Below are 26816 nucleotides of genomic sequence, written 5' to 3'. Positions count from 1 at the left end.
CTACTGGAAGAGTATAAAAGGTAAACATTGATTGAAAATCGTTCATTTCTTCTAGTGCTTCAGACGGAACTGGATGTCGAGGCGAAGTTCTCTCACCATCAGTAAGAAAAAAAGCCCCAAATGCTTAGGTCGTGCTTTCATTTGGACCTCGATCGTCAGGAGGAGCAGACGGCAATGAAAGCGCAGACCTTTTGCATGGTACAAAACCTCAAATGCACAGGTCGCTGTCAGTTTCCCTTCAAAGACGATCGATTGCATCATCCGAAAAATGAAAAACAATGGGGAATATTATACAAAATCAGCCCTTCTAATGGCTCGAAATTTTATCTAAAGAACTATAAAGATTGCTTCCTTGCAAATCGGTATTAAAAACCATCAATGTAGTGCAAATCTGCGATAATTTGATCAGCTTTGTTCAATTTTTTGTAGTGCAAAATTCACAACAGTGTCTGATATCGCTTATTCAAACGATGTTTAATAACTTAGAGGATTACATAATATTGTCCTTCTGAATGCCAGAAATTAATCCGGTACTGCCCTTTGATAGTTTCTTTCACTGTAATATAAAAATCCAAAAGAAAATGATCGACATCGAAATTCTGTATGTTGTTATTATAACTATAATTGTGTACCCAAAGAATTATGAGATATTTTTCTTTCACTATACTGTATACGGGCCATTTTTCAACCAGTTGTAGTTTGTAGTAGAATTTTCTGCTGATTTGCTATATAAAATGCATAGCACCGACTCAGAATAGATCTGAACTCAACTCGTCACTCTCCATCACTAACGCCTTCATAAAAGGTTTTGGATGTGGAACACATCTTTATTTTCTATATAAGGGTGCAAATCAGAAACTTAAGTAAAAATACACGTCAGTCGGTGTTGAACAGTCGTCGTAGAAATGTGGTCAGGTTCTAAACACTTACAGCTCAGTCTATTTTGTATCAATTGTTAATATTATTCCATCATTTGATTAGAAATATTTCTAAGTTTCGATTTGAATGTATCAAGTCACGTATTTTCTATTATATATGATTGAAATTTTGATTAGTAGCGATTACTGTCCTATTTGGCTGCTAAAAATCTCCGGCATACCGGATTTACCTGCCTTAGTCGACGGGTTTTGAAGGAGTAAGCGATATATCAAAGGGAAAGCATTGCTCTGATTGGTCAATCGATGCAAAAGCGAAGCTGTTGGAAGCACGCGAATCTATGAATAAAAGTGAAATTATAGCTAACGTTTCAGTCCTACGCGTAGCATGCTAGAGGTAGGTTGTTGCTAGACAGCAGGACGAAAAGTGCCATAAAACGATTTATCAGGAATCAGAACAAATTGGCTCAAATGGCACGTTCCCCTTGATATTTGGAGATTTGTGCCTTCAATTCCATGTTATGTCGTTTTCGCCTGAGAAATTTGCAACTACCCCAGGATGCTTAAGATTAATTTCTAATTTATATAAGATGAACTCGATAGATAATGAAAAAAGATTTATCGCTTCAACCGAAATCGCAGAATGGTAGAGTAAGTTAAAGCTTTAAAAATAACAGCTTGCATACAAAACTTGAACACAAGCTTGGCGAAAAGAAGCTCGAAATCCGTATGGCAAGTATGTACAAAGCTATAGTTGCATACATTTGCGATGTTGATGTAATTTCGTCGGCTGTAAAACAAATACAAATCAAGACAAACAATGTTCGGTGTTGGTTCGTAATCAAGATCAATCTAAGCAGACTCTCGTGCAATTGGGATTCAAAAGTGTAACGATTGTTTGTACTGTTTGATTGTAGATCATTAGAAATTTTGGTTGGCTTGTTCCACATCAATTGCTCGAACAACCCCATGGGGCAGATCCTTGTAGTTTTTTAGAATCACCATTTTATCATAAAGAACTATACTGGCTGTTTCGTAACATTTAATTGTATGTCAGAATGTTCAATGTAACTAATCTGCACTGTAGTTTCGGTGTATTGTTTCAAATTCTAGAAGTGAAAAAGGGGAACGCTTGCACAATTAACACAATTGATCATCTAATTGATATGCGAAAGTATAAAGAAAGAGTGTCAGTTTTATTCGTATACACGACATCCAGTTATGTCTCTGACATTACACACCCGTACTTTTTTTCATCTACATTTTCTCCCATGCACTCTTTTTTTTTCTTCTCGCATACAAGAATCCAGGCAGCATTTTATGACATTAAGGCTGACATGCCAACAGCATTGGCTGACTTCCTGGACTATTTTGAAGTTACGTACATTTCAGGACGGAATCGGAATAACAGACCTCTGTTTCATCCGGTTCTTTGGTAAAACTACAAAGTGGCATCGTCGCTGGACAGAAGTTGTTGGGAAGCAACGTTTATCCATTACAACAATCGTGTATGAGCTGCGTAAAGAACAGAACGAAATTGAGGGATGAATTCTTCGTATCTTGCAAGGGGACTGTCCTATCAGTCGGTGTTGAACAGTCGTTCGCACCGCACGCGGATAACTCTTGGCTCCTGGAAATTTTTTCTGGCTACCTAGAGTTTCATTGATTCAAGGCTTCAGTCTTTTTCAAGGCTACTTGAATCACTAACAGTCTTTTTAAAGACTAACAATTAGTCAGTCTTTCTCAAGGTTATACAAAGAGTGATATTAGAGTGACTAAGTGATACAAAGAGTGATCTTAGAGTGACTAAGTGATACAAAGAGTGATATTAGAGTGACTAAGAAATTAATCAGCCTTTTTTAAGGCTAGCTATTCAAAGAACTATTCTTCGAATTAATCAGTCTTTACCAGAACTTTTCCAAACTAGGAGTCTAATCGAAGACTAATTTAGCCAAGTTAATTTAGTTTCAAATTTCATTCATTTCAAAAATGCCTGCGTCCAACCGGAAAGGCAACAAACCTAAGGCTAAAAATAATTCAATACGGAATAAATCACAATCCTGTATTCAACATTTTTCTAATAACATTCACGATCTTATAGAATCTGAATGTAAAAATAAAAGACAACGGACGGATTTCCCTTCCGTTGATCCTATGCCGTCTAACAATATTTACGAGATTCTTCCTGAATCCGATTGTAGCGACATAGAAAAAAATTCTAATTGGTCTAACAATAGTTGTGTAGATCCAATGAATGTATCTGGGTTTGAGGTCCCACGATTTTCCAAAAGCTCGTCTGCATTGGCCGAAAGCCATACAAGCTTTTTGTCGTGAATACGACTTACTTTACTATGGAGCGCCTTTTCAAAATTTACCCTCTAAGAGAGTGATAAGTTTTTGATCGTGAATATCTCTTGTTGTATCTAACGAATCAACATAATTTTTGCTACATGCCATCGGAAATATGATCACAATTTTATGATAAAATTTTCAGTTGTGTGACATAATCTCAAATAGTTCAAAATTAAACTTTTCTGAAATGTTTGGTATAAACGAGTATCAAAGAGGATAATCTCGTATTTTGAAAGCTCATAGCTCAGTGATCTGTGGAAGGATTTATATAATCTAACTACCAATAGAATCGAAAATGTTCAACTTGAACGTGTATAGCAACATCATTGAAATTTCTCAATAGTACACTATTGAAAAATCTGTTTGATTTAACCCATGACAGCACGAGAGCAACATCGAGGACCTGTCGCCTCACTATTTCCCGTTCTGTGAACAGGAAAAGGAATTTTGGCAAAGGGGCTGTCCGTACACCGCTGCCAGTAGCAGGTATAAAACGAAATGTCATGTAAGAAATAGCGTCATTTAAGTTAAAACAGGTACTCTGAACGCACGAGACACCGTTCAGCACGATGGCACCGAAAACCGGTAGAAAGGCAGCCAAAAAGTTCAGCAAGACCCATTCATAGCACTTTTCAGTACTTTTCAGACAATTCAAAGCACTTTTCAGTGCTAAAGATCATCATAAAGAACTAGTTGAATTTTGTCGCTTTCCTACCATTTTCTGAGCAACTGTTGCGGAAACAAGACACACACGAGAACCATCTCAGATCTAAATTCAGATTTTGTTGATTGTGACAATTCAAGGCACTTTTTAGTGCCACAGATAATCATTGAGAGTTAATCAAACTTTCAATATTGCCTACCAAAAGATTCATCAAGATGGAAATTCAAATAATTTGTACCGTCACTAACACATTCAATTACGAAAGGCAATGCGAAAGAGAAAGTAATGATGTTGAACACATCTTTATACTAGTATGGGGTCGTGTGTTCAGACCAGACCAGTCTCGTACTGAAATTTCGAGAGGGATCAGATATCTTCGAACTTCATAGCTTCAATAAAAATAAACTACAAATTTGTCGTAATTAGCCTCCTGTATTAGCAAATTAAAAAGGAATTGTTTCAAATTTTAAATATACAGTTGTAGAATAGTAGCTGTTTAGTGTAACTAATCTGTACTTTAATGTAGGCGCATCACTTCAAACTTTATTAGTGAAAAAGGGGAAAGCTTGCACAATTCATACAATCAATCAACTAACTGATATTCGGAAAAGTTATGGGAGCGTGCCAGTTTTTTCGTATTCACGACATCCAGTTATGTCTCTGACATTACCCACCCACCTTTTTAATCCTGAAGTCAATGTGAGCAGACCAATTCAGTTTTGAATCAAGAATAACCCCGACGTATTTAACTTGATCGACCACAGGGACTTCTGAACCGAAGAACTGTAACGGACGAACTACTGTGATTATCCTACGATGAGTGAAAAGCACCTTTGAGGTTTTGACCGGATTTACAGATAATCCAACCTGACAACACCATTGTTCAACAGATCGCAGGGCTTGCTGCATAAAATCAAAGAGAGTGTTAATGCTTATATTGGTCATCCATATATGATAATCGTCGGCAAAACCATAAGTCGGAAATCCACGGTTATTTAGTTTCCTTAGCAAACCCAAGTTTCCTTAACAAAATCCCCAAGCGTCCAAGAAAATCTACAAGAGAACCAACTAGGTGCTGGACTTACCAAGTTCTCTGATGTTGTGGACTGGATTTTTACAACTTTCAATATTTCAGACCCTCTTAGAAGCATTTTAATTGCTTTCATGTCAACAGTAAAATCATATTTGAAGCAGTTGACTGCAAATTGGCCCCTTCTCTCAGCACTTGTATCCTTCGATGGCTAAATCATGCACCGAGGTCACGGATCTAATCACTGTTTTACAGTGGAATTGCAGAAGTATCCTCCCAAAATAGATTCTTTTGAATTTCTAATAAATATTCTGGAATGTGGCGAATTTGCATTGTGCGAAACTTCGCTAACTTCTGAAATATCCTTGAACTTCCACGATTTTAACATTATTCGCCTGGATCGAGATGATCCCTACGGAGGAGTACTTTTGGGGATCAAAAAGTGATATTCTTTTTATCGAATAGATATTGAAGTTGTCGCATGTCATGTTGCAATCAAATGTAAGGACCTTTATATTGCTTCCATCTATATTCTCCCTAGAGCTTAAGTTGGGCATCGGCGGCTCAGTGATATCATAGAGCTCCTTCCCGCACCGACGTTGATTTTAGGAGACTTTAACTCACGCGGTACGGGATGGGGCTGTCTTCACGACGATAACAGATCAGCTATGATCCATGATATTTGCGACAACTTCAATATGACAATATTGAATACGGGAGAAATGACACGGATTCTTGCACCACCAGCAAGACCAAGAAGACAATCAATGTTTCGTATGACCTCACACGAAATATTGATTGGAATAGCTATGCGACCTCCATATTTGAGAACCTTGAAAGAACTCAACAACTTCCTCCGGAGGAAGAGTATACGTTTTTGGCTGGCTTGATGCTTGATTATGCGATTCAAGCTCAGAAGAAACGTGTACCCGGCGCGAAAACTAACATCCGTCCTCCCAACCCGTGGTGGGACAAAGTGTGCACAAATTTAAACGCGGAGAGAACCTCCGCGAATATTCAGTAAAAATAGAACACCTGATAATTACCGGAGTTACACGGCGTTTGACGTTAAAACTAAGAACTTGATTAGAGCCAAAAAACGCGGTTACTGGCGTCGGTTTATAGACGGCTTAACGAAAGAAACATCTATGAGCACTCTTTGGAACACAGCCCGAAAAAGGCGCAATCATAGCACCACGCATGAAAGTGAGGAATATTCCAACCGCTGGATATTCGATTTCGCTAGAAAAGTATGCCCAGACTCTGTTCCGGAACAGAAGATTACCCGCGCCGCGACACCAAATACAAACGAAACACCGTTGTTGAGTCGCACTAGTTTTACTGGCGACACTGTTTACCAACACTGCCTTCTGCAGATAGTTGGTGCTACCGTTCATAGGATTATGTCAGTTTCTCAGGCCCTTCTGGCAACTCAGTTTTTCATTTTATCTTCTCGCTCTGTTCACAATCATCAGACCAGTCAGTCTCAAATAAACCTGCATTAGAATCGGACCGTTTTTGATCTGTCATAAAGTCCTAAGTGTATCGAACAGCCGAAGTGAAATACACTAGCAATAGTCAGTGAATAATGTGACTCAAACGTTAAAATAGTGTAGTTTTTTATTGGCAAGAGTCCGCCAAGGTTCATCCAGTTGTGAGTTTTATCAGTGCAGCTGTTTGTTTGTGACTGTTCGTCTTCTGCTTCTTTGGCTGCTTTGGTGACCGCTGTGGCTGTTTGCAGAACCCGTTAGTTGCATTGCTGTTCGCTACCGGTTTACTGAAGTGCGAATGCAAGTAAGGTCGACCGCCTGCAAGTAAGGTCGACGTGCTGTCGTCGCTTCGCTGAAATATCCTGGTGAGGATTTAATTAAACACAACGTAGGGTCCCGGCTAGCGCCAACATATTTTGGTGCCGAGACCAGGATTGATTCGGACCGCGTCATTCTGCTGCAGACATTTTGCAATTCGGAGCCAGGCGTTGGATGGAATTTCGGATCATTGCTGCTTTATATGTACAAGGACTAAATAATTGGGCATAAGGTAACGACCTGTCCAGTACATTTCGTTGGTATCGCAGGTGCCTTTTAGATATTTTTTCCTTTGTTGCATGTACGTTACACGTTCCTGTAATTGTTCGTACGAACAATTGTGGCCATTATTCGCGGAGTTTGCATTGTGTTGGCCACCAAGCGCCATTATTCCTTTGTAATTCGGTTACAATCGCTCCATTGTTCACTGTGGCGTACCTAGCCGTGGTGAATACCATTAGCCGCGCGCCATTTTGTACGCTACTGCTGCTGTGGTTCTGGCTGATTACTGGAAATCTGTTCTGAGGTTCATCGTTTCACTGCACGTTTAACATAACCGGATTTTGTTGCTGAAATTTTTACTGGATTTCGGAAGCCGTCCCGGGCTTTCAAATCTCAAGTTTGTACGGACTGTACTAATTCAAGTTCCTGTTGGCTGAAATATTATACAAGGCACATTTTGCCTTGAAAAAGGTGAGCCTCTTTCCAAGTTTTTACCACCCTCCTGTGGGTCTACTGGGGTCTTTTGTTCTGCAGGTAACTTTGTATAAATTGGACCACGTTTCGCGTTACCGCCATACAAAATGGCAGACGACCAACAAAGGAACCAGTTACTGTCGCGAAGAGATACGCTGCTCACTTCTCTGGGTCGGGCAGAGGTTTAAAAAATTCCCAAAATGGACGCTTGTCATTCTGTGAAGAAACAACAATCGATGCCACCAGTGACGGTGATAATTGAGCTTTCTACTTTTCTCCCGGAAGTGAAAGTCTCATTTCAAATCGGACGAAGAGGAGAATGTCGAGTCTTGGTTGATGAATTGGAAGATTACGAACGTCTTATTCGATATTTGTCCGAGAAACTTCATAAATTTTATTCAAATGATATGAAATCAGACAGAGCCTTCAAGGCTGTCTTGAAAGGCTTATCAAATGATCAAAGTACTAATGAAATTAAAAATGAACTAAAAGAATTGCTTGGTTTTGCCCCTTCCCAAGTAATACTTATGAAAAAAAGAGCGAATGGTATTTCTAAACCACGCTCTGGAATTTCCCATGAACTTTACCTAATACACTTCAATCAAAGTGATGTAAACAATTTGAAAACTTTAGAAAAAGTACGTTTCCTTTCCCACATTAAAATTCACTGGGAACATTACAAACAGCATAATCGTATTGCAAACTTAACGCAATGTCATCGTTGCCAAGGCTTCGGCCATGGAACCAAAAATTGTCGTATGGATATACGGTATTTGAATTGTGCCAAATCGCATTCGAAAGACGTTTGTCCAATGAATGAAACCACTGATAAATTTTCATGTTCAAATTGCGATGGAAATCATAAATCTAATTATTTGAAATGTCCTGTCAGGGAAAAAATTTTAAACGCTAGTTCGCTTAGACAACAAGTCAAATCAGCGACCTTAAATTTACAGACATACCTGAAAATCAAAAAACCGTTACAAATGCCACGCCTAATTCTTCTAAGGCACTTATTTCTTCGAATTTAAAACAAAAGAAAAAAAAGTTAAAACAAAAAACAGGTACGCCTTCCAATTCGTCTTCTAACGAAAACAATGTATTGTCAGGTAGATCGACCTCGTCATCATCTTCTTCTAATGTCACTTATGCTAGTATAACAGGTAGAAATCTACCACTTAATTCTTGTAATGTAAATAATCAAAACACAGGACCGCCTTGCAGTTCATCTTCTAACGAAAACAATTTATTAATAGGTAGATCGGCCATATCATCTTCTTCTAATGGCAGTCTACCTACAAATATTCCTTCAATGCCATTCGCGCAAGATCAACTCTTTCAAATGATCATCCGAATGAATTCGACTTCATCACTTTTTGAAGCATTTCAAATCGGATGGCAATTCGCAAATAATATTATAATGAATTTAAAATTTTACAGTGATGTTAAATAACTATTTGAATATTTCAAATTGGAATGCTCGATCTTTGAAATCGAGTGAAGATGAATTTTATAATTTTCTCAAAGTTCACAAAATTCATATTGCCATTGTTACAGAAACTTTTCTTAAACCTAATATCAAATTGAAAAGTAATCCAAATTATGTGGTTCATCCTGCCCCCTGTCACGACGCCATCTTGATGAAATCAAAATCGGAACTTCAAATCAGCTGATTGCAACGTAAACAAACAAACAGTAATACATTTGTTCTACGCGTGTACCTTGTTTAGTGCACGAAAATTAGTGAATTTTTGGACTCTCTCACAATAACTTGCCGGTTTACCTAAAATACAGCAGACAGTGTTTTGGGACATCAAGTGGGGATAATTTTCACAATTTGAGAGTCGCGATGAGTATCAAAACATCGCAGTGTTTGGGGCTCGAAACGCGAGAGGCTCAACGTAATCGGTATACTTTCAAATGGCTGGTGCTCACATACCGGTGTCAGATGGGTGGGTTCATCGATTTGACAGCTTTACTGGAATGGGTGGTGGAGTTGCCATTTTTGTCCAACGGCAAATTAAACATCGAATTCTACCTTCTTTCAATACTAAAGTTATTGAAAGCTTGAGAATCGAAGTTGAAACCATTCATGGAAGTTATTTCATCGCTGGAGCATATTTGCCATTTCAGTGCACCGGCGAACAAATAAATTTCTTTAAAGGCGATTTACAAAAACTCACAAGATATCTACCGAAATTTTTCGTAATAGGGGACTTAAATGCTAAGCTTGTCCAGTGGAATTGTAGGCAAAATAACAGTAATGGTAAAATACTTCATAATCAACTCTCAGTTGGTTACTTCACAGTTCTTCATCCCAGTAATCCCACTTGTTTCTCTTCCGTGGAAAACCCGTCTACAATTGATCTGGTTTAATAATAAATACGCACGGTTTCAAACATAATCATAATCTGTCTTCTTTATTTAAATATCATCCTTTTATAGTCTATTCTCTCCTAACTTTGTTAAATTAAAATTTCCAGTATGGATTGCTATAAATCCGGGGGGAGGAGTTAGAACGCGTAGCTTAAGTCTGATTTAACCAATGACGTGTCTCGGTCATTGTAATCTATTTGAGTAAGAGAGAGAGTGAGTAATGTTTCTAGACAAGTGTGTGAGTGTGATGCGGAGAGGGGAGGTTGAGAGTAGTCAGGTTTAACTCTCGTGAGTGTCGGTTCGAGTCAGTGTCTTTTCCTGGGTTACCGTTATTCTAGGTCATGCCATATGGCACTGTTTGAGAGAGGTGTAGAGGTGTGGAAAGTGGAGAAGCGGGGAAATGACATAACTGAATTGTTTTTAGTTGATATTTGATGCTCAAGTTTCCGTGTTTACGTTTGTTGTATAAATGCGATATTTTTCGTTGGGTTGAAGTAAGTGCTGACAATTTAATTGTCTTATGTAGGTGAAGTTTATATTTCAAGTGGGTTTCTGGGCTTCGTGACTTGGTGTCAAATGGAAATTTGTCGAGTACGTGTTTTATGGAAATTTGTCAAGTGCGTGTGGTCTGAAGTGTGGGAAAGATTTACTTTTGAATATTTTACATGGTCTGGGATGTGTGAAAGATTTAATGTTACATGGTCTGGGATGTGTGAAAGGTTTAATGTTACATGGTCTGGGATGTGTGAAAGGTTTAATGTTACATGGTCATATTACATCATCCCCCTTTTGGAAGAATGATGTAACGAAGGGAAATCATTCTGTAGTGTTTTAAGGGATTAGTTTACTGTTGCGTTCGAACTCCCTAACAATTTTAATATATATTACAGTGTTTTCTTATATCTAAAATAACCGAATTTTACAGTTTTTCTCAGAGAAGCTGAGTAAAACTTCACTTACATCCACGGCAATTATTTTTTGATTTTTCTCTCTTTTTTTTTTTGTTTTACGTGGTGTTAAGCTCGGTATCTAAATCTTAATTCTAAAAGTTTGATGTTACAATTTTGTATTTTATGCTTTGATGAGTCTATTTTTGTGAACAATGGTTTTTTCTTTTGACTGTAAATTTTGTATTTCACAATTTGAATCTTGAAGTTGTGTAACTTTAAATGGACCAATATAAAATGGATCTAGCTTGCGTCTATTTTCGTTTTGTAGATATACTATGTCGTTTAATTGTATTTCTATCGGATTGCACAGGTATTCTGTTGTCGATTTTCTGAATTCTTTTTGGTGTATTAAGTGTTTGCTTGCTATTTCGTGTGATCTGTGTAGTCTGTATTGTAATTCTTTATTGTACATGTCGAAATTATATATTGGTTCAATTTTGTCTGAATAAATTTCTTGTGGTAGTCTGGCTTTTACGCCGAAAACTAATTCGTAGGGTGTATACCCATGATCTGAGTGTGGTGTTGTGTTATATGAAAATGCATAGTATTGTAACCAATCATCCCAGTCAGATTGATGTTCGTTGATAAAAGATCGCAGAAACTCGTTGAGGCATCTGTGATTTCTTTCCAAAGAACCAATTGTCTGAGGATGATAAGCTGTCGAAAATGTTTGTTTAATTTTTAAAAATTTGCAAATTTGTTCTAGAACCTCGTTTTTATATTCGGTTCCTCTGTCGGTTTTTAACTCAAGAAATTTACCGTAAGTTAAAATGAAATTTTCTACTAACGCTTTAGCTACGATGTTAGCTTCTTTGGTTGGAATAGGTATATATACAACGTATTTGGTTAATTCACACTGTATGCTTACAGCGTATCTATTATTATGGATTGTTTTGGGTAATGGTCCAACCGTATCGATTGCCACTACTTCAAATGGTTTGTTAGGTGTATTAGTAATTTGTAATTTTTCTTTAGTATGTTTAATAATTTTGTTCTTTTTGCAAATTTCACAGGCCTTGATGAAATTAGCAATTGAACTTTTCATAAATTTCCATGTGTATATTTCTCTTAATTTGAGGTACAATCTGTTTTGTCCGATGTGTCCTCCTGTTGGTAATTCATGGTGATTCTTTAATATTGTTTGTATTTCCTGAGGTTTACTAATAAACTTCGGTGGTTTGTAGATAATAATTTGTAATGTTTTAATTGTTTTTAGGGCGAGACCTTTAAACATTTCCATAGGTACCATTTCAAATATTTTATCATTGCAAGAGATTGCTACTCTGCTAACTTTTAATTTTCTCATTTCTTCATCATATTTGGAGATTGCAAACACGAGTGTTTGTCTGATATCTCTTATTTCTGTAATTACACGATGCATCGGTTTTTGTTTTTGTATCCCTTGATTTGTATCAATTATAATGTGGTTGTTTTCGAAAAAACACCTCATTTTCAATAAGTTTCTTACTTCGCTAGGAGTTTCCGTTGAATAAACAGAGAGTTGATCAGGCTCACTGTTGATGCAAGGATTATTACTTAAATTATTATTATAGTTAGTATTTTTGGTATTATTTAATTTATCTTGTTCTTTTTTCTATTTTATCAGTTCTTGTTTTTTTGACATTGACCTTGTATTAACCATCAAAATACTATTTGCCTTTAATTCATCGGAAGACATTATTATGCGTGATAACGCATCGGCTGCAACATTACTTTTACCTTGAATATATTCTATATTAAATTCAAATTCCTCTAAATCTAACCTCATTCTAGTTAATTTGGAGGTTGGGTTTTTCATATTAAATAGAAATACTAACGGTCTGTGATCCGTTCGTATAGTAAATTTACGTCCATATAGGTAGGACTTAAAGTAATTAATTGACCAGTGTATTGCTGTCAATTCTTTCAAAATTACTGATTTATTTTTTTCTCCGGGTGTAAAGCTTTTGCTGGCGAATGCTATTGGTAGGTCATTGCCATTAATTATTTGTGATAAAACTGCACCACATCCAACGTCTGAGGCGTCTGTGGTTAAAATAAATTGTTCATTAAAATCTGGGTATTGTAGAAGTTTTGGTGACATTAAGAAGGATTTTAAGGTTACAAAAGCATGCTGACATTCTAATGTCCATGAAAATTTCTGGTTTTTCTTTAGTAGCTGATTTAATGGGTAGGCTATGGTTGCGAAATTTGGGACGAACTTTCTGTAATAGTTGCAAAAGGCAACGAATCTTCGTACGTCGTCGCTACTTGTTGGCGTAGGATAATTTTTTATTGCTTCGTATTTATTACTATCCGGTAGTATTCCTTTGTCTGTAATTTTGTGACCTAAATATGTTACTTCTGTATTAAAAAATTTACACTTATTGAGGTTTAATTTGAGATTGTACTTCCTAATGCGTTCAAAAACTTTCTCTAAATTCTGAAGGTGGTGTTGAATTGAACATCCAACTACTATAATGTCATCTATATATACAAAAGCATGTTCAGGTGTTAATCCTGACATTGCGATTGTCATCATTCTTTGAAAACTGTTTGGGCTGATATTTAAACCAAACGGTAATCTTTTAAATTGAAAGTGACCGGATTGGGTTGAAAATGCTGTAAATTTCCTGGAGTTTACTTCTAAGGGTATTTGATGGAATCCTGACATTAAATCCAGAGTTGTAAAATATTTTGCTCTACCAAGCTGATCTAGGATAGCATCAATTCTTGGCAGTGGGAATTTATCGGCTAATATTTTTTTGTTAAGTTGCCGGAAATCAACTACTAATCTCCATTTTGTATTATTGTTTTCTGATTTTTTCGGGACTAGTAAAATTGGATTGTTATATGGTGATATGGATGGTTCGATAATATCATCTCTCAACATTTTGTTTACTTGTGTTGCAATTTCGTTGCTTTGTGAGTGAATCGTTTTGTAGTTTGGAATGTATACTGGGACTCTATCGCTCAGTTCGATATTTTGTGAATAAAAATTGTTTGACGAAACTGGTTCGTCTGGTAAGCAAAATATATCAGAATAATTTGAAATTAATTTTTCCAGGCTGTTTTTAGCGTATATGGGTACATTGCTTAAATCGAGTTCAGTTAGAACTTTGTTTTTTCTAGTGTTATTTTTGTACATGTTGTTTTTCAAAATTGTGTACTTACTTAAAGGTTCTAAAATTGGCTTGAATTCAGATTGGCTGACCTTTATAGGTTTGTCAGTAGTATTCATAAATTTTACGAATTGATTTTGTGGTGAAATAATTGCGCTTGCGCAAAATAACCCTTGTTTAATTTCCTGTGAGTGTAGTACCATGTCCTCACTGATATTTAAATTTTGCATTATTCTGATAACTTCGCATCTTCCTGGTATAATGTAATTTTTATCGATTGTATCTTGAATCGGTATTGCTATTTGAATATTGTTAATTGTAAAGTTTAATATCCAACATTCATAATCTATTAGGCATTTATGAGCCGATAGGAAATCTCTACCCAAGATGCCATCTGTAGAAATAGGAAAATTTGGGCTTACTAGGTGGAATCTATGTTTAATAGAAACTTCGTTGTTAAATATTAATTCTGTTTCTGTCGATGCGATGGTTTCTATCTCGCTATCGGTAATTCCGGTAAGTTTAATTTTATTATTTATATTGATTGGTTGTTGTGGAGATATTTTGTTTGCTTTAAATACTGATATATCTGCACCTGAATCAATAATAAATGTGCATATTGAATTTGTCATTCTTATACCTACTTTGATAAAATTAGCGGCGTGTATATTCATGGTATACAAGGTCTTTCTTAAAAATTTTGGTTCGTTGGGTATTGGTTAATATTTTGTACTTGTTCGTACTGACTTGGTATTATATTTAATGTTTCATTTTGTGAGGCATTTTCCATCTGTTCCTCGTTGGTTAATAATATTCTGTTATTTCCGTTCCTTCGGAAATTTTCGTGGTATTGACCTTCTCTGCGGGGTCTTCCACGGTAATTTGTTGTATTCCGCATATTACCTTCATGCCGGAATTCTTGATTATTTGCATTAAAATTGTTATGGTTGAAATTATTATTAAAATTATTATGATTATAATTATTTCTATTATTATGAAATAATTGTTTTTGTGGATACCTATTGTATTGCACTGGATATCTGGGTGCATTATATTGTCTTGCCCCTCTATTAAAATTATTCACACGTTGTTGGTGCTGTTGAACAAAACGTGTGTGCATTATTTGGGAGTGGGTTATTTCATCTGTACCCAATTCTTGTGCTTTCTGGTTTGCTTCTCTTATGTTGCTGAAATTACCAGCTTTGAGAATTATTTTTAATTCGGTGTTGTTACACCCTTTTATTAGAGCGTTTACCCCTATCTTAGTGCTCATTGATTTTGCCACTGGTAGTGGGATATTTTGCTCGACATAGGTATTTTCTAGTTTTGTGCAGAGGGTTTCAATTTCATCGCAAAAACTATTTATTGAGTTTTTTTGCTTTAATGTGTTTATTTTTGCTATGATACTTTCGGGGGTGGTCGTGATTTTACACCTTTCCTCGACTAGTTGTATCAAATTATCGATTGTGTTGACTGTTTCAGGAATGCCTTGTCTGGCTTTTCCGGACAGTCTGGTTTTTAGAAATTTTATTGCCATGGCCATGTGGTCTGGCAGAACTAACTCATTCAGCAATCTAGCTGAGTCGATAAACGTGTATAAGTTCTCAGGAGAACCATCGTAAGGTTGTATAAGAGCCGTCGCCTGACGTAAGTCGAACGGGGTTGTTGTTTGGGTCATTGTGTCGTTTTTGGTTGCTTTAATACATGCGAGTTTAAATTTTATTATTTCGCAAATTTCGTCAGTCCACAGTCTCGTATTTTTTACTAAGTTGTGGAAAGTTTTGTCGTCGATAATTTCTTGTTCTTTTGTAAAAAATTTTTCAAGGTCTGTTTTTAATTCTTGGCATCTATTCAATTTTTCGTCGAGTAATTTTTCTGATAGTTTCGTGTTTATAGACTTTTTTTACATAAATGTGGAGTTTTTCTAGCTCCTTATAATTTTGCATTTCATTTTTGCTTGGATATATATAACGTTTATATAAAAATTTATCGTATTTTAAGTGGACATTATATTATTTTTATCGTTATGTAATTTTTTTTTTTTTTTTGTTAAAAGAAAAAATCATTCCTTTCGCAATTATAAGATATAGTGTGTAGTCTTCTGGACATGAATATACATGCATAACCACATTTGTGTTTTTCAGGAATCGCCTGTTTGCGTTTTTCCTCTACACGAATTTTTTAATTTCATTAAGTTTCTCTTTGACCGTTAAAGGCCATTTGTCGTTATAAGAATTTTCCATTGTCGCCTAAAAATGTTTGTGTACGTAGTCTAAATTTAAACGTTGGTCAGTTGTACCTGACGTGCGGCCTTGACTGCTATCTTTTCCGTATATTGTTTGTGTAATTTTAGTAGGCCTTTCAGTAGCAGATAGCCTATTACTATCCCTACCAACGCGCAGAGTGCGATGCCTTCCGTTTCCCTCGTCGGGGAGGCTATTGTGTTATTGATGGTTTCGTCTGACGAAAACCAACCCATAATCCTATTCACAAATGTTGTTTTGTCTCAACTCGATATATTCCTAGCTAGTTGTCCCTAATTCCTAATTTAAGCACAGTACCTTAGTTTTACTCCCTTTTCGTCCTCATGTTGCCGGTACTCCTGTGTGAGCGTTGTCGTCGTCTCTTCGTGTTGTAGCGGATCCTTCCTTGGTGACACACGGTTTTGTTTTAATTCTGTTTGCACACAGAATTTCTCCGGTAGTTCATAGTTAGCGTCGCACGATGTTTTCTGGTTATTCACTGCTATCAAACGAGCACCAATTACCGAAAGTCGAACAAACTAACGATAATAACGATCGTCACTTGCATCTTTTCATCATTAAACACTCGTTTATCAGTTATTGCATTCTGTTTATTGTTAGCCACTAAAGCCGAATTGCACACTTCACCAAATCACCAATAATTGGAATTTGTTGCCATCACTGTGGGATGCCAGGAACACTTTTTACGGGCATGCAACTATTTCATAAGTCAATTTCTTGTATTCTGTTTAGCCACTTAAGCCAAATCGCACACTTCACCAAATCACCGATAATTGGAGCTTGTTGCCATCACTGTGGAATGTCAGGAACACTTTTTACAGGCTTGCAACTATTTCATAAGTTAATTTCTTTGAAGCAGTAGTAACTTCCTTTGGAAAAATATAGGCACTTTTGCACTGTTCCGAATTTTGAATCCTGATCATTGTTAGAGTTTATTTCTTCGAATTTTTTTTTCTTGCCTTATCACTTGCACTTATAAAACAGTCAATAGTACTTTAACTGAAACCGAATTGTTTCACAAGTTCAATTCCCGAGAATCGTTAAGAAATTCCATCACTTGCACGTATAAAACAGTCAATAGTACTTTAACTGAAACCGAATTGTTTCACAAGTTCAATTCCCGCGAATCATTAAGAAATTCTATCACTTGCACACCACGGAATCGCTGGTCGGAAAAACACACGGTCGCCATTTAATAATAAATACGCACGGTTTCAAACATAATCATAATCTGTCTTCTTTATTGAAATATCATCCTTTTATAGTCTATTCTCTCCTAACTTTGTTAAATTAAAATTTCCAGTATGGATTGCTATAAATCCGGGGGGAGGAGTTAGAACGCGTAGCTTAAGTCTGATTTAACCAATGACGTGTCTCGGTCATTGTAATCTATTTGAGTAAGAGAGAGAGTGAGTAATGTTTCTAGACAAGTGTGTGAGTGTGATGCGGAGAGGGGAGGTTGAGAGTAGTCAGGTTTAACTCTCGTGAGTGTCGGTTCGAGTCAGTGTCTTTTCCTGGGTTACCGTTATTCTAGGTCATGCCATATGGCACTGTTTGAGAGAGGTGTAGAGGTGTGGAAAGTGGAGAAGCGGGGAAATGACATAACTGAATTGTTTTTAGTTGATATTTGATGCTCAAGTTTCCGTGTTTACGTTTGTTGTATAAATGCGATATTTTTCGTTGGGTTGAAGTAAGTGCTGACAATTTAATTGTCTTATGTAGGTGAAGTTTATATTTCAAGTGGGTTTCTGGGCTTCGTGACTTGGTGTCAAATGGAAATTTGTCGAGTACGTGTTTTATGGAAATTTGTCAAGTGCGTGTGGTCTGAAGTGTGGGAAAGATTTACTTTTGAATATTTTACATGGTCTGGGATGTGTGAAAGATTTAATGTTACATGGTCTGGGATGTGTGAAAGGTTTAATGTTACATGGTCATATTACACTGGTTCTAACAAGTCAAAGTCACATTTGTAGTGAACCGATTACACATGCTGACTTTGACTCAGATCATCTTCCTGTAACATTCAGACTTTCCAACGAAGCTATAATTAATCCAATTAGTTCTATATTCAACTATCATAGAGCTAATTGGTTGGATTACAGATCTCACATTGAAAATCATGTGGATCATGAAACTATTTTAGAAAATTCTGCAGACGTCGACACAGCAATTGATAATTTGAATCATTACATTATCGAAGCTAGAAATCTTTCAGTTCCCAAAGCTCAAACAAAATTAAATTCTCCTATCATCGATGACAATCTTCAACTGCTCATTTGGTTGAAGAATGTTCGTCGACGACAATATCAACGTTCCCGTGATCCTGCTATGAAAAACATAGTTAAGGATTTACAAAAAGAAATTAGGCATAGATTTACTCTTTTGCGAAATGAAAATTTCGCTAAAGAAGTTGAACAAATTAAACCATGTTCTAAACCCTTCTGGAAACTTTCTAAGGTTCTTAAGAAACCTCAGAAACCAATTCCTGCTCTCAAGGAAGGAAATCAAATACTTCTTACAAATGGCGAAAAAGCTCAAAAACTTGCTCAGCAGTTCGAGAGTGTACACAATTTTAATTTGAACGTTGTGAGTCCTATTGAAAATGAAGTCTCACTGAAATATGATCATATTTCAACTCAAGTGTTATTACAAGAAGACATTATTGAGACGAATTTTGATGAAATTAAATCAATTATTAGGAAACTTAAAAACATGAAGGCTCCTGGTAATGATTCTTATTAAAAATCTTCCCGATGTTGCCTTGAGACTCCTGGTTAAAATTTTCAACAAGTGTTTTTCATTAGCTTACTTCCCAAAAAGATGGAAAAACGCTAAAGTAATTCCCATCCTAAAACCTGATAAAAACCCAGCAGAAACATCAAGTTATCGGCCAATTAGCTTAGCAGCTTATTCTTCTATCAGTAAACTTTTTGAAAAAATTATCTTGTTGAGAATGATGTCTCATATAAATGAGAATTCAATTTTTTTACCAGAGCAGTTTGGATTTCGTCATGAACATTCAACTACTCATCAACTTGTAAGAGTTACGAACATGATAAAAGCAAATAAATCTTCAGGGTTATCCACTGGAGTTGCTCTTCTAGACATAGAAAAAGCATTCGACAGTGTTTGGCACAAAGGTTTAACAGCAAAAATGTCTGATTTCCAGTTTACTATTTATATGATCAAAATGATTAAAAATGCAGGGTTGTTACGGTCGCGCGAATTTCGCAGTTTTCGCGAATTTCGCGATTTTCGCGGATTTAGCGCGGTTTCTGCTAAGATTTCGATGCTATGGCGCGGATTTCGCGCGAATTTCAAGAAACATTATTCCACATTTGTGAATCATTTGTTCGAATAAAAAAAGTTCTTTGCAAATTTTCGAAGCTTGTGAGTTTTATGAAACCCTAAAATATTAAAGATGGGCGAACGTTTCAGCAATTGGTCGAACTGGCCGAATTGGTGAATTTTCACCTTGATAAAACCAAAATTTACTAGAAGGCGGTTCTAGAAAATGTTCAGTGGACAAAATTTAGATTTTATGCTCTTCGGTCTCGAGTAATACAAATTGCTATTTCAACAGAGCTGTTACCAGGAATTACAAATTTTTATCGATATATGTGATTGCGTTTTCCCATTCTAATGCAGAAATCGAAAGATTTTCGCACTCAAGGATATTGATGTCTGATGGAAGATATCGTCTCAGTGAAAACACATTCAATAATGCAAAGAACGTAATTAATGAAATGATATTCTTCAATAATATGGTCACAAATGATGAGCATGATAAAAATCGCATTCTTAAAGCAAAATTTGCACGACAGGCTTACGAAGTCTGACAAGAAAAAAAGAAGAAGTTATGGGATTCCATCCGTGATGATAAGAAATTGTTCTAACAGTTTGTTGGTTCCACTATCCAACATTTTCAATTGTTCTTTGCTTTCTGGAATTTTCACTACATATCTGAGACTAAGCATGGATCCATGCCAAAGCCTTCCATTTCCCCAAATTTAGTAACCTGTACTTCCTTGATCATACGTTCTTTACAAGCACGACTACAAGTATATTCTATATACACCGATTTCGCTATTCCGTTCGACAAAAACAATCATCACAAACGATCTCCAAGTTAAGTACGAGACTGGGATTAAACGGATTATTTTTGAATTGGCTTCGATCATATCTAACTGGTCATGGAATGAAATTGAAAAAAGGAGCTTGTACATCCTCACCATTTGCTGTTACCTCTGGAGTTCCTCAAGGAAGTCACCTTGGACAGTTATTAATTTTAATGTTTCTCAACGATCTAAATTTTTCGATCAAGTGTATGAAACTATCGTCGATGACTTTTATATTTCATATTTCAAAATAGTTTTAAATGCTACTAAATGCTCCGTCATCTCTTTTAGTAATAAAAAGTCTGTGTCCAAGTCCGACTATAATATTTCACAAACTGTTCTCGAACACGCATCGTTTGTTGAGGACCTGGGTGTTCTTCTGGAATCAAGTTAAATTTTAATGAGCACATAGAGCTCACTATGTTCTAAACCTCTAAGCTATTAGGATTCATTATTCGCGTTACTAAAAAAATCTCTGATGTACATTGCTTGTAAGCTCCGTATTGTGCTTTAGTTCACTCAACTGGAATATGCAGCGGTTATCTGGTTATCTGGTATTAAAGCGATTCATCGCAAATTTGTCCGATTAGCTCTTCGACGTATTCTATGGAAATATCCTTTAAACTTACCGAGTTACCATGACCGCCGCAAACTGATTGGTCTCGATTTATTATTTGTTCATCGAGATGTTTGTAAGGCTAGTTTTGTGGCAGACCTACTTCAGTCGCAGATCCGAGTGATTGCAATTGTTACAATTTGTCATTCGATGTCGTAATCTTCGATCCTATTTTTTTCTTCAGATTCCCTATGTTGGAACTTATTATGGATATAACGAGCACGTTGCTAGCATGTGCCGCATATTTAAAAAATTATTCAATTCTTTCGACTTTCATTTATCAGGAAATGTTATCAAGAAACCGTTTCTTATGTTACTGTCTCATTAGATTTAGTTACTATAGAAGCACTAGATTTAAGGAAATGTATCATTTGGATGATTTTAATCTATTAATGCAAAAGATGAGGAGGTTTTATGCCTGCTGGAGAACAAGTTTGATAGATACTAATTCCAGTGGGCTTTTCCTTGATCCAAATAGAAGAGCAAAAGATGAGGAGGAACAGAAAGACATTCAGAGTAAAATCTGACAACAGGAGAAGGCTCTATTATAATTGAAACTGAAAGTAGAAAGATGTTGGCCGAGGAAGATGTTGAAGCGAAAAAAATGTCTTCGCTGAAATCTGTTTAACTTCTTTCAATATCACAATTGTAAGCATTTTTATTTTTTATTAATTAACTAAGAACATCGAAAAAGCTGTAGAATAAAAATGCAATCATTTTCATGGGATTTCTCGAAGTGACGTGTTGTATGCGTTCATATGACAAACTTATGCAGATTTTTAAATTATATTTAAGTGAATTTTCATGTTCTGCGGAAATTATCACCTGCATAAAAATAGTTGTCTAACGCTTCACTCTAATATCGCGCGTTTCAGTTTTCAATTTCGCGCGGATTTAGCGCGTTTTAGTTTAGTTTTTTTGACCTCACGCGGATTTCGCGCGTTTTGATCTTGAATTTTTTCGTAACAACCCTGAAAATGATTTAACTGATCGTACTCTTCAGGTTAGCTATCAGAATTGTAAATCTGAATTGCTACCCGTACGAACCGGTGTTCCGCAGGGTTCGAGCGTAGCTTCAATCTTGTATAATATTTTCACTTATGATCTTCCAAATCTACCCGTTGGTTGTCAGAAATCGCTAATCTGTGACGACACAAGTCTGTTAGCCACAGCCTACAAAGAAGTTTAAATATTTTCAGTGATTATCTGTCAAAATGGAAAATTAAACCAAATGCAGCAAAAACGCAATTAATTATCTTTCCTCATAAGCCAAAAGCTTCTTTTTTTAAACCAAACAATAATCACATTCTCAAATTGAATGGCTTGGAATTGACATGGTCTGATCAAGCTAAATACTTAGGTTTACGTATGGAAAAAAAACTCACTTTCAAGGATCACATTGAAGGAATCCAGGCAAAGTGTAATAAATATATTAAATGTTTATATCCTCTTATAAACAGAAATTCTAAGCTCTGTCTAAAAAACAAATTGTTAATTAATAAACAAGTTTTCAGACCCGCCATGCTTTATGCAGTACCAATTTGGTCAAGTTGTTGTTCCACCAGAAAGAAAACGCTTCAAAGGATTCAGAATCTTCAATTGAATCGATTCGCTCTCTGTATTAGTTAATAAGTTAGTATATAAGTTCCTTTTCCCCATTACACAATGCCTGAACTGAACACGCAATTTAAATCTTAATAATTTAATTTTAACTCATATTCCAATAAATAGTTATTTAAAAAAAGGCCCATAACTTGTTGAGTTTATTCTCGTAGTCCTATAGGTATTAGTTACTTACTGAACGAACCGACTTTGGTTATACTGTACCAGAAGTAGTGGTCAAAAAGTTTAAAACGAGACACACTCAATTTTTCAATTTTCTCAGAGATGATTTGATCGATTTCCACAAACAGGCTCAAATAAAAGTTCCTACAGTCTCATAGGTTGCTGTTTAATTTCATCCGGGTCCGATTTCCAGTTTCAGAACTATAGGGTTATTCAAGATTGAAAAAAAAATCGTCACAAAATGTTCTGGTGATATTTTTGAAAATATAGGTAATATGAGAAAGGCATCATTACACCACTAGGTGGATTAAAACAGGTTTCGGTTACAAGTTTGACGACATCAATCGGTCGTATGGGATTGACATCTATAAGCATAAAATGTGTCTCCATCAAATAAAGCTACCGCTTGTTTGGCAGCTTTGCACAGCCGATTTTATTTCTCTCTCATTTTTCGTAACGTTACCAGGAAACTGGAGCAGACTTACCTTCACAAAAATAACATTCACTTAATTTTTATCGCGACAACACCTATGTTTTTTGCATTAATCGCATCTAAATTAAATTATCTAGACATTGTCAGGATAGATTTTGGATGCATGCCTTTGAAGGCGAGATATTCAATGAACAAGTTGAAAGTTGTCGTTTTCAGCTATGCAATTCTTCCTTCAGAAAAAAGAGTTTCCCGACCGTCAATGAATCATACTGAAATTTTCACAAAATAATTAAGCTAATTTACTAATGTATAAATAAACGCAAACATACATACTAGATTGAATGTTGCAAAGTTTTAATTTATTTTCTTTGTACTTGCAGGTTTGAGTTCTGCGTCATTACAGGCTGTGATACAAAAGGTTAATTCTTTGGAATTATTACTTGACAAAAGTGAAGACGAGTTGGAGGAAATACTGACGAACAATATTAACGCACATGGGGAAGATCGCCGTCGTTTGATTCGTGCAATGAACAATCTGAAACGTTGCCGGGATCAATTACATTCTAGTGAGTTAAAAGAACCTATGGATTTGTATTGGGACTCTTGGGACCGCCATCCATTACATCATCGTGTGTCTCCTAGAATCAGTCGTTCTCAACCGCGTTGTGGAAATATATTCATGCCAGCCATCCATCGAATAAATGGTATCGCTCAAAGTCCAGTAGATGTTGTTTCACTTACAACGAGTTCATCTGATGTCTTACCGGAACATTTACTACATCCACGACACATCGTTGCTCATGAGGAAGGTTCAACGTATACGTTAACACCTTCACCCTCACCACCCACTTCACCATCAAATGTTGCATTAGCAAAGCAAATTAAAAAGGGGTTTCCTACCACACCGCCACCAAAAAAAAAGCACCAAACACACATGCGGCACATGGCTATGCAACAATCATCATCGCATCAACAGCAGATACTACAAAATAACAATTGCATTAATGCCACTAATTCAAATCCCGCAAATTCCAACAATGAACATGTTGTATCTCTTACAAAATCAAAATCACACGAATCACAGTTCCTACCGAATCAACCGCTACAACTATCAGAATCGATCATCAATGTAAATCAGCAAAATATAGTCAACTGCAATAATATTACTTCGAGCCAACATTCACAGCACTATATGGGTAATAATAGTGTTACTATGTCTGCCGTACGCACTCGCCTCCATACTGAGCCAAGTCCGGATCAACATTCCAATGATTCCACAGAAAATACTATATCTGCATTCCACAACTTATCCATTCCTCCAAAATCTCCTTGTACACCAATAATAACGAGAGGTATGGGTCATATGATACAACATCGGTTTACTAAAAAGTTCTTGGTTAGTAAAAGCACGTGCGATCTATGCAATAAACAAATGTTTTTTGGATTCAAATGTACAGAATGTAAATATCGTTGCCACAAAGACTGCAAAACAAATGTTCCCCCTTCTTGTGGGTTACCTCAGGAGTTTGTAGACGAATTTAAGAAAAGTTTGCAGTCCGACACATTAATGCCTAATGTATCACCAAATCTTGGCGGTCGAAGAATGCACACTAGAGATCGAAATCGTGTATCAATTCATGGAATCCACGGAGGTCCCGACAGTAGTTCAGCTGGATCTAGTTGCAATAGTTCTTCTCCGTCTAGTCCTGCATTGCTGTCTCTTCCTCTCCAGACTCCTATTGCATCTAAATATACGCAATTCAACTTTCCAGAAGTTTGCAGTCTAAATCACGTTATAGATCATGATGGCATACTGATAGAAACACACCCCATACATAATAACGTCAAACAAAGTACTTTCAGCGGAGAACTCCTCAGTCATAGTAATAAAATTCCTAAATTGCACCTCTCAAAACTACCGGAATCCAATCAAAGTAATGACAGCGATAAGACTGGATCCACTAGTGCAACAAGCACAGATTCTTCTGAACGAACACCAATCCGTCTAGATTCCACAGAAGAAAGAGAAAATGACAACTGGCCAAGGCAGAATAGTATTTCATTAAAGGAATGGGATATTCCATATGATGATTTAAAATTGCTGGAAAAAATAGGTAACGGACGATTTGGGACGGTTCATCGGGCGCTCTGGCATGGCGATGTGGCGGTTAAACTTTTCAAAGAAGATTATGTTGCCGATGAGCGGACGCTGGAGGCATTTAAACTAGAAGTAGCAACATTCAAAAAAACTCGTCATGAAAATGTTGTGCTTTTTATGGGCGCTTGCATGAAACCTCCGCGATTAGCTATTGTAACCTCGCTTTGCAAAGGCAATACTTTGTACACACACATTCACATACGGAAAGATAAATTCAATCTAAATCGTACTACAATTGTGGCTCAACAAATTTCACAAGGTATGGGATATTTACATGCTCGAGGTATTGTTCATAAGGACTTGAAAACGAAAAATATTTTTCTAGAGAATGGAAAAGTAATTATAACAGATTTTGGCCTTTTCAGTGCCACCAAACTATTGTATTGTGATTTAGGTTTAGGAATTCCAAGTGGCTGGTTATGCTACTTGGCACCAGAATTGATACGAAACCTAACGCCCTATCGTCCTGTTGATGTAGACTTACCTTTCTCTAAAGCGTCAGATATTTTTGCTTTCGGAACTGTTTGGTACGAGCTGCTATGTGGTGAATTTCCATTTAAATCTCAACCTTCTGAATCGGTTATATGGCAAGTAGGTCGAGGAATGAAGCAAACTCTGGCGAATCTTCAAGCTTCAAGAGATGTGAAAGATATTCTAATGATTAGCTGGAGCTATCTATCTGATGACCGACCCGATTTTCCTAAACTACTAGGACTACTGGAACGATTACCCAAAAAACGACTGGCTCGTTCTCCATCTCATCCAGTGCAGCTGTCCCGTTCAGCAGAATCGGTATTTTAAAAACTTGTTTGGAAGCATTTAGTACTATTAATTCACTTTAAATAAAATATAAATGAAATATTTTCGTACAATACTGTTCATTCATTGAATATCCAAAAATATTCCATTGACGACTGTAGTAATCGTGGTGCTAATGTGATATTTAATATTAAGATGTGTCCAATAACGTATGTTTCTATCAGGCCCGTGCGCAGGAATCATCCAAGGGGGGGGGGGGGGGGCGTTTCAAGGGGAGAGGTGGTTGTCCAAAAAGCGAAAAGGCGCCTCATCCACTATATTGACAATGTAAAACGAATTCTGACAGGCTCGTGCGCAGAAATCATTAAAGGGGGGCAATTTTGTCGAACATTTTTTAGCGAAAACGATAAAAGAAACAGTTCCCCTGCATGTGAGTATTGGGCTTTATTCTAGAGAAAAGATGCGCGTTATTGAGAGCGGTGGTAGTCGGTACTTCGGGCACGCACTATACAAATGCGTAACATCGATGACTGCATTTCCAGTAACACTTGACAGAAAGTGGGAATGGCGCCAAATTTTGAAAAAGAAAGTTGCGTCATCCACAATATTGAAACTGTAAAAAAATTTCTGAAAACGTAGTATGAATTGTAAAGTTATTTGCACTTTAATATAATAAGTACTCCATTGTTCATGAAACTTAATTTAAAAAAAATTCTTCATGGGGGGGTTAAAACCCCCAAAACCCCTCCTGCGCACGGGCCTAGTTTCTATTTATTGAGCCGCGTGTTTAATTTCATCCATACTCCTCTATTCACTCACTCTAACAGCTGC

At 36.5% G+C, this 26816-nt stretch overlaps 1 protein-coding gene across 1 annotated transcript in view; it reads left to right on the top strand.

Moving 5' to 3' along the window:
* LOC131432786 (kinase suppressor of Ras 2) overlaps nucleotides 1-26098 on the top strand; it is an 88662-nt gene extending 62564 nt beyond the window's left edge. The window contains exon 3 of the mRNA XM_058599298.1: nucleotides 23449-26098. Within this exon, the coding sequence (XP_058455281.1) occupies nucleotides 23449-26027 (2579 nt within the window). The 3' untranslated portion in view covers nucleotides 26028-26098. The remainder of the gene's footprint in view (nucleotides 1-23448) is intronic.
* Nucleotides 26099-26816: the final 718 nt, after the last annotated feature.

Source organism: Malaya genurostris, chromosome 2, assembly GCF_030247185.1.
Source record: "Malaya genurostris strain Urasoe2022 chromosome 2, Malgen_1.1, whole genome shotgun sequence".
In the NCBI taxonomy this organism is placed as follows: Eukaryota; Metazoa; Arthropoda; class Insecta; order Diptera; family Culicidae; genus Malaya; species Malaya genurostris.
The sequence above is the reverse complement of the archived record's forward strand: the minus strand, read 5'-3'. Positions and strand labels throughout refer to the sequence as shown.